This window comes from Physeter macrocephalus, chromosome 6 (assembly GCF_002837175.3).
Source record: "Physeter macrocephalus isolate SW-GA chromosome 6, ASM283717v5, whole genome shotgun sequence".
Lineage (NCBI taxonomy): Eukaryota > Metazoa > Chordata > Mammalia > Artiodactyla > Physeteridae > Physeter > Physeter macrocephalus.
In genome coordinates this window covers 45,162,586-45,171,341 of record NC_041219.1, presented here as the reverse complement: position 1 = coordinate 45,171,341, position 8,756 = coordinate 45,162,586, and the positions used below count along the sequence as shown (strand labels likewise).

The window sequence follows — 8,756 nt, the reverse complement described above, 5'->3', positions numbered from 1 at the left end:
GCACAGGCTCCGGGCGCGCAGGCTCAGCGGCCACGGCTCACGGGCCCAGCCGCTCCGCGGCACGTGGGATCCTCCCAGACCGGGGCGCGAACCCGGTTCCCCTGCATCGGCAGGCGGACGCGCAACCACTGCGCCACCAGGGAAGCCCTGTCTTCCCCTTTTCTAGTTCCCTCTCCCCTTGCCACCCTGGAGGCTGCTCTTTTCATCCCTGTCATCTCTGCCCGTCATTTGCCCCCTAACAGTGATGGCGTCCGAGGGGGTGACAGCCACCCACCTCCGGGCAGGGCAGGGACGCACCACCGGCTGAAGCCTGGAGGTGGCACGGCTTCCGGGGCCACGAGAAGGGGTGGGCGTGTCCTCACTTCCCCTCTTCTCTCCCAGGTCGTGTCTCAACTCCCCGTGGGCCCCGAGTCTGGAGAAACAGTCTTCCTGGCGGAGCAGCCTCCTCCGCCGCCCAGCCTCGCCAACGGAACCACGGTCACCACTGCCAAGCCCCTCCCCACACTCATTAAGGTGCAGACCTCTAGCTGACCGCCCTCTCCTCCCCCTGGCCCTCTGAGCCCTGCCGTGACTCCGTCCCAGTGTGGGGAGTGGGGCTGGCGCTCTTCCCCTCCTGGTCCGGGAGCAGCCGAGGTCACCGCAGTGCTCTGGGAGGTCTCCTGTTCCCTCCACGCACGCGGGCCGTCACCGTCACAGCCGCAGCCGCCGCCCACTGAGCACAGCGGGCCGGCCGGGCTCTCACTCCCAGGTCTCCTGTTCCCTCCACGCACGCGGGCCGTCACAGCCGCAGCCGCCGCCCACTGAGCACAGCGGGCCAGCCGGGCTCTCACTCCCGCCCTAGGAAGACACGCCCACACGTCCCCTCTGTCCACTCACAGCCTCGTGAGGCCGTGACAGAACCGAGAAGTGAGCTGATGGGCCTGAGGTCACCCAGCCAGCCGTGCCGGGTGTTTGTTGTCAGTCTCTTCCTCCAAGGCCCGACCTAAGATACCTGAAAGGATGGCATTTACCGTCAACCCCATGGGACGCCCATGGGGACCTTTGTATGGCAACATGGTGCTGGACACTGAAGTCAAGTTCGGCAGCACCAAGAGCCGGTGTGCGGTCCTCCCCGCCCGGCCAGGCTTTCTCCCTCGGCCTCTGGGACCTTGGCCCTGACTGCCGCCCTCCAGCCTGTGCTCCACGCCTGCTGGGCAGGTGCCCTTCCTTCCCGCCCGGCTTGCTTCCCATCTTGACTGATTCTCCAGCCCCGCCACAAAGGCCCTGGCCCTGGCCCTGGCCTGCAGCCTCTGGCCGCCCACGTTCCTCTCCTGCGGCTCACAGCCTTAGCGAAGCCTTCCTGTGCCTCCGGGCGCTCCCAGGTGGTTGGCAGGGTCTCCCTCCGCGGCCCTCCTGTGTGGTGCCCCCGCCCCGGGCCTGCTCCCCCCGGTCAGAGGTGCCCTGGCACCCTGCTGGCTCCCGGCCACTCCCTCAGCCGCGGCACCTCCCTCGCCTCTGCGGTCTGTTCCTGATTGGCCGCAGATGTCTGAAGTTTTCCCCCCAAATTCCTCCCTCAGACCCGCTCGTCACACGACTGGTGCCTTCCTTTGCCCACTCCCCATTTGAGAGAACAGCGTATGTGTGTTTATCTAACTTCCTCTTTCCCGGTAGTGCCTCGGCCGCTGTCCCAGGTCCCCAGCCCCGCCGCGAACTCTCCTCCAAGCTGAGCCCCCAGCTGCCTCAGACCTGCCTCAGGTCGCACTCCTCTCTCTCGTGGCTTTCCCTGGGCTCCCCGTCCCCTTCCCTTTCAGTGGGGTGCTCCCGGGCTGCCCTCGGCCTCTTTCTCGCGCCCTCAGCCTTGCCGGGGCCTCTCAGTGGACCCCTCTCCCTCCTCTCGGGTGCTCTCCAGTCCCAGCAGCCCCGCGCCTTCTCCCCCGCTCCCTACCCTGGCCAACCGGCACCTCTTCCCGACTTCTGCGAAGGGGCCGCCGTTGTCGCACGCCGTTGCCGAAGCTCAAAACCGTGACCCTGTAGCCGCTCGGCTACCACATGCTCTGTTGTCCCTTCTCTCTCTAGTCGGTCACCTCCTTCCACATCCCGTCAGTGCCCACGGTGCCCTGGTCAGACCCCAGCTTAACCCCGCATCGAGTCTCCACCCTGCCACCTGCCGTTCTCAGCTCAGAAGCCGCGAGGCCCTCCTCGCTCCTTCCCCAGCACTCAGCGCCCTGCTCGCTCTTGCCCACGCCCCCTCCACCCTCCTCACCCGGGAGACGGCCGCCCTGTGCGCCGTCGCCTGTGTGCTGGCCGCCCTGTCGGTGAATGAACGTGAGCTTCTGGAGTCCAGGGTTCGGATCCCAGCTCCTTCGCGCAGCGAGGTCCCAGTCGCTGTGCGGCCTCGAGTGCGTGGCTTCCCTGAGCCTCTTTCTTCCCTTTCGAGGCGACAGGCCGGTTCCTGGGGAGGCAGGGTTTTTGCAGGTCTGTGTGACACGGCTTTTGTAAAGCGCCCAGTGTGGACTGCGCGAGCTCTTTTCACCTCGTCGTCCCGTTCACTCTGTGCTCAGGGTCACAGGGAGGCTGCCTGGCCTGTGCACTCGGGCTAGAAGCTCTTTTAGGAGCAGGGCCAGTCACAAGCCCCGCCCCCATCAGCCCTTGCCCCCTCCCGGGACACTCCTGGGCACTGAGGACGCCTCTGCTTTGGGAGGGGTGCCATCCGGCAGGGAGCGTGGACAGGGCAGGGTGGGCGGCGGGGCCTTTCCAGAAGCCACTCGGCTGCCCCTGACAGCACCCTCTGTCTCCCGTGCCCACAGCAAAGCCAACCCAAGTCTGCCGGTGAGAAGTCGCAGCGCAGCAAGAAGGCCAAGGAGCTGAAGCCGAAGGTGAAGAAGCTCAAGTATCACCAGTACATCCCCCCGGACCAGAAGCAGGACAAGGGGGCGCCCCCCATGGACTCCTCCTACGCCAGGATCCTGCAGCAGCAGCAGCTCTTCCTGCAGCTCCAGATCCTCAACCAGCAGCAGCAGCAGCACTACAACTACCAGACCATCCTGCCCGCCCCGCCCAAGTAGGCCCCGCCCACAGGCCCCGGGACGGGCAGATGCGGGGGCGGCCTGGACTTGAAGGACCCTTTGGTCCGGGTCCTGCCGGCGTGCTCTGTGGGCGGGGCCCCTGCGGGGCGGAGGGCGAGACCTGGCGGGCGGGGGCGGGGGAGGACTCATTCCTGTCTTTTCTTCCTCTCAGGCCAGCAGGGGAAGCTCTGGGAAGCGGTGGGGCCCCCCTGACGCGGAGCCTTTCTGCTACCAGCAGCAGCTCCGGCTCAGGCGCCCCTGGGCCCAGTGGGCTGGTACGTCAGAACAGCACCTCGTTGACTGGCAAGCCGGCGGCCCTGCCTGCCAACCTGGACGACATGAAGGTAGGCGGTCGCACGCTTCCCCCTGGAGGCCTTGTGCCATCGCCAGCCTGGCCTCTCGTGGGGGCGGTCAGGGGCTCGGTCTCAGGCAGGGGAGGCGGCCGGCCCAGGACCACGGCTGCAGGAGGCAGAGCAGAGCTCCAGCAGAGGCACCTGGAACCTGCGCTGAGGCCCGCCTGGCCCTGGTCGTCCGCGGCATTAGCCTTGTCATCGTGGTCATCGTCATTAACGACGCCAGCCAGTATCTGTCCAGGGCCGCAGGGCTTACTGAGCACTCGTGCACCTCTCGTTTTCCTCAGCCTCTACAGTGCAGTGTGAGAAACGGGGAGTGTTACCCCGGCTTAAGGATGAGCAAGCAGAGGCGTCGAGGGATTAGAGAGGTTTGCCTGAGGTCATGGGCCCGGCCGGCAGTAGAGCCAGGGTTCAGACTCAGGGGTACACTACGGCACCCGCCCTTTCTACGCGGCTGGTGCTGTCCTGCTGAATCTGCTCTACAAGTGCTGCGTTGGCCTGGGAGAGAGCAGCCCACACTTGGGCCACTGGCTGCGCTTGTGCCCTGGGCTTTGGAGGGCGGGAGACGCCCCAGGCCTGGCCTGTTTTCTCTGCCCTGATCAGAAAGGGGAGTGGATCACATTCTCCCTGGAGAGTTTGTCCTCTGAACCAGTCTGCTCCCTCCTCAGTCATGACCGGGATCCTAGCAAGATGCAGCCCTTTTGTGGGGAGCTGGACACGGGCCTCAGAGTCCCTCAGACCCGGCTCTAACCCTAGCTCTGCCCATCACCAGCTGTGTGATCCTGAAGAAGTTATGTCACTTTCATGAGCTCCGTTTTCTCATCTGTAAAATCCAGTCTGTCCAATTAAGTACTTATCGAGCACCAGGCGCCATGCCCCCGGTGTGAGGACGGGGAGGAGGAGGGGGCCAGCCTGGCAGATGCACGTCTCGCCCCCCAGGGCTGTGGGAGGGTCAGGTGGTTGATATATCTGAAGTGGCCAGTGGGGTCCAGACAGATGAGGACTGCCTGGACTCTCCACCCCCTTGCAGGTGGCAGAACTGAAGCAGGAGCTGAAGTTGCGGTCACTGCCCGTCTCGGGCACCAAGACGGACCTGATTGAGCGCCTGCGCGCCTACCAGGAGCAAGTCAGTCCCGCCGCTGGAGCACCCAAGGCCCCCGCCGCTGCCTCCATCCTGCCCAAGGCTGGCGAGGTGGTGGTAGCCTTCCCCGCGGCCCGGCTAAGCACGGGGCCCACCCTGGTGGCAGCGGGCCTGGCCCCGGCAGAGGTGGTGGTGGCCACGGTGACCAGCAATGGAGTGGTGAAGTTTGGCAGCACGGGCTCCACGCCCCCTGTGTCTCCCACCCCCTCAGAGCGTTCACTGCTTAGCACAGGCGACGAGAACTCCACGCCCGGGGACACCTTTGGCGAGATGGTGACGTCGCCAGTGACCCAGCTCACCCTGCAGGCCTCGCCGCTGCAGATCCTTGTGAAGGAGGAGGGCCCCCGCGCTGGGTCCTGCTGTCTCAGCCCTGGGATGCGGGCAGAGCTGGAAGGGCGTGACAAGGACCAGATGCTGCAGGAAAAGGACAAGCAGATCGAGGAGCTGACCCGCATGCTCCGGCAGAAGCAGCAGCTGGTGGAGTGGCTCAGGCTGCAGCTGGAGCAGGAGAAGCGGGCCCAGCAGCCCACGCCGGCCCCGGCCCGGGCCCCAGCCACGCTTGGTGCCTCAGTGAAGCAGGAGAACAGCCTTGCCAGCTGCCAGCTGAGCAGGCAGCCCCCGGGCCCTGATCACCCCTTCGGCCCCAGCCTCGCGGGCCCCGCTGCCCACCGTGTAGACACTTGTACCCTGGTGCCCTCAGCCGTGGTGGTGAAGCAGGAAGCTGTGCTGCCCGAGCCTGAACCAGCCCCGGCCCTGGTCACGCTTGGTGCCGCAGTGAAGCAGGAGAACAGCCTTGCCAGCTGCCAGCTGAGCAGGCAGCCCCCGGGCCCTGATCACCCCTTTGGCCCCAACCTCGCGGGACCCGCTGCCCACCATGCAGACACTTGTACCCTGGTGCCCCCGGCCGTGGTGGTGAAGCAGGAAGCCGTGCAGCCCGAGCCTGAACCAGCCCCGGCCCCACAGCTGCTTCTGGGCCCACAGGGCCCCAGCCTCGTCAAGGGGGTCACACCTCCCACGCTCCTCACTGACTCCACAGGGACCCACCTTGTCCTCACCGTGACCAATAAGAATGCAGACAGCCCTGGCCTGGCCAGCGGGAGCCCCCAGCAGGTACCTGGGTGTGGGAGGGGCGGGACCCCCACGAGGGCGTGAAGGCACTCTTCGTGACAGCGCCCTGTTCACCAGGCTCCCCCGTTGCCGGGCGGGTTATGCTCGCTTCCTTTAATCTTCCCTTCAACCCTCCGAAACTAGGGATCGCCATCCCGGTGTCACCCAGGAAGGTGCTCAGACTTGAAAAGGTTGAGGCACCTGTGTGAGGCCCCCAGCCTTGGGGGTGGGGCCACGAGGGCCTGCCCACTGCTCTGGCCGTTGGCGTCGCAACCCTTCTGTGCCCGGCCGAGGGCTCCTGAGCAGCCCCACCATGCCAGGCCACTCCTGCCCCTGCTCCGTGGGGTGGGACAGGCCCAGGGGAGGGTCGGGGAAGCCCCTCCTGGGAGAGACTGCGGGCCGCCAGGCTGGGCCTGATGCGAGCTCCACTCCTCTCCTCCCCCTCAGAGAGGCCAGCTGTCCCCCACCAAGGTGACATTGGCAGCTGGCTCCCTGCTGCTGCCACCCTCGCAGCCCAGACCCTCCACTCAGCCTGGTCCAAAGGTGAGGCTGCTTTAGGCTTTGTGTGGCCTCTCAGCCCTGCCGAGCTGGGGGTCGGGGGGGCAGTGACAGGACTCGGGTACTCAGGAAGGGACACAGGCCCCTGAGCAGCCTCAGGCAGAAACTCCAGGGAGGAGAGGGGGAATCAGCCCAGAGACCGCCCCCGCTCCCCCCGCCCCGTGTGGCTTGTACCAAACCCCAGGGAGCCAGTCGCCCTCTGTAGGGTCAGAGGTCAGGGCCTCCCCCACCATCCCTTCTTTCCCCGGGGGCTTCCACGAAAGCTCTCCGAGAGCCAGTGCAGGTGGCAGAGCTGCCCTCCTTGCCTGCCTGGAGCGTGTGGGCCCTGGGCTGTCGCCCTCGCCCCAGCCACTGGTTCCCTCCCTTTCTCCTGTCTAGCTCTTGTCCCAGCCTGGCTCTCCAGCCCCTGGCCCCCCAGCCCAGAGGGACTTGGAGCACCCGCCACAGCCCCTTTTTGGGCCCCCCACTTCTCTGCCGAAGAAGGAGCCGCCTGGCTATGAGGAAGCTGTGAGCCAGCAGCCCAGACAGCAGGTAAAGAGGGTGGACCGGGGCCTGGCTGGGTGGGCGGCCGCCTCGGCGGCTGGGCTGGGCTGGGCTCCCACAGTCCCCCGGGCCTGGCTGGAAGGTGGGGCAGGCAGGAGCCAGCCTCGCAGGTCAGAGAGGCCTTGGAGAGCAGCCGTCAGGCAGGAGTGAGTGTGGGCTCCGGGAGCCTGAGCGCAGGCCGACGGGCTCTGTGGGCCTGGCTGCTGGTTCAGGGCCACAAGGTAGGGTCTGTGCCCTGAGCCAGGCTGGGGGGCCTCTTGTTCTAGACTTCCATCTCATTTTCTTATTTTTGTGCCACAGGAAAATGGTTCCTCAAGCCAGCAGATGGATGACCTGTTTGACATTCTGATTCAGAGTGGAGGTAAAGTCCCGACCCGCCGCTCTGCTCCCCGACCTCCTCCTTTCTTCGCAGGTTGTCTCCATTCCTAGGCTGGTTGGTTATTGGGTTCGGTTTCGTTCTTGAACACGATGCCCGGCAGGCCTGGTGCTTTGGATGCGGTAACGTGTGAGACGCGTCCCTTCTCCAAGGCCTGGGCAGGGACTCCCTGGGGTGCCGTCCTCGACACACGTTTGCCTCACCCTGACCCGCTGCGTGGCCGGCGCCGTGCCCGCAGCCCAGGGCGTAGCAGTGAGCAAGAGAGGAGACGTTTGCCTCGTTGGGGCTTATAGCCCAGCGTGGGGAGATGAGCGGTGAACGAAATAAGTAAATTACCGTACGTTAGACAGGTATTAGGAAAAGCCGGGATGGGAAGGGTCGCAGGTGCGAGGGGTGTCGGGGTCAGCCTCGCCGGGCAGGTGCGGTTTAGCCACAGTCGTCCCTGGGGAGCTCCTGAGCCTGCAGGGCTGACGGGCGCCCAGGGGGCGGGGGGCACCAGGGATAGATTGGGAGGCGTGGTGGGCGCCGGGCGGAGGCCCATGGGCTCTGGGTGACACTGGAAGCCATGGCACAGCTTTGAGGGAAGGGTTGCCCCGCTGGAAGGGCAGGAGCAGGGAGGCAGGCACGGTGGTCCAGGCGCGAGCGCGGTGTGTGGGCCGGGAGGCAGCGGCGAAGCGCGGAAGGGCTGGAATCTGGGTGTACCTTGGAGAGAGCGCCAGTACGGTTTCCTCACGGCTTAGGTGTGTGGCGAGGGGACCCCAGGGCAGCCAAGGATGAGGCCGAGGGTGTGGGGAGTTGCTGGGTGCAGCAGCATGAGCACCGGGCGCGTGGGCCGGGGCGAAGTGGGGGCCGCGTCGGTCACAGCCTCAGTCCCTAGACAGCCAAGTGGAGGGCCGCGTGGCCAGCCCGGGCAAGGTCTGGGCTGAGTCAGGAGTTGGGGAGTTGTTGGCATCCAGGGGGCCGTTCGGAGCAGTGAGGCAGGGCGAGCAGAGAGGGCGAGGTGGAGGCAGGGGCGCAAGCCAGTGAGGCTGAGCAGCGGGTGGAGGGTGGGAGCGCGCCCTTGAGAGGGTGACGTCCTGAGGCCACGGGCTGCTGATGGACGGCCAGGGAAGACGAGGACCGAGCTCCGGGCCCGGGCTGTGTTGTGGTGGCAGCTGGTGACCTCCGCCAGGGTGCTGCAGGGGGGCCATGGCCAGAGACTGCTTGAAGCGGGTTGAAGAGGCTGGGGCTGTGGGAGGCAGCTGGTCAGGCGTTTATACACTAATTCCCCATTCCTCCGTTCCCCCCACGCCCCCGTAACCTCTCTTCTCCTTCCTGTCTCTGTGAATTGTTTATTCTAGATACCTCCTCTAAGTGGAATCATACACGATTTGTCCTTTTGTTTCTGGCTGGCTTCACTTAGTGTACCGTCCTCAAGGTTCTTCCATGTTGTAGCTTGTATCAGAATTTCCTTCCTTTTTGTGGCTGAGGAGTATTCCATCGTGTGTACGTACCACATTGTGTTCAGCCTTTCATCCACTGGACATTTGGGTTGTTGCTGCCTTTTGGCTATTGTCAGTAATGCTGTATGAACAGTGGTATCTGAGTCTGTTTTCAATTCTTTGGGGTACATACCCAGAAGTGGAATTGCTAGA

General features: G+C 65.4%; 1 protein-coding gene across 5 annotated transcripts in view; it reads left to right on the top strand.

The window, feature by feature from the left end:
• Window positions 1–8,756, top strand: part of MRTFA (myocardin related transcription factor A) — a 205,537-nt gene that overhangs the window by 194,475 nt on the left and 2,306 nt on the right. For 2 of the 5 annotated variants that reach the window (XM_055085325.1, XM_028490659.2), the window contains 8 exons: window positions 382–513; window positions 1,651–1,734; window positions 2,787–3,040; window positions 3,217–3,388; window positions 4,428–5,648; window positions 6,093–6,188; window positions 6,582–6,734; window positions 7,047–7,107. In XM_055085325.1, the coding sequence (XP_054941300.1) occupies window positions 382–513; window positions 1,651–1,734; window positions 2,787–3,040; window positions 3,217–3,388; window positions 4,428–5,648; window positions 6,093–6,188; window positions 6,582–6,734; window positions 7,047–7,107 (2,173 nt within the window). The remainder of the gene's footprint in view (window positions 1–381; window positions 514–1,650; window positions 1,735–2,786; window positions 3,041–3,216; window positions 3,389–4,427; window positions 5,649–6,092; window positions 6,189–6,581; window positions 6,735–7,046; window positions 7,108–8,756) is intronic. The other 3 variants (XM_055085326.1, XM_055085327.1, XM_055085328.1) reach the window with 3 other exon arrangements.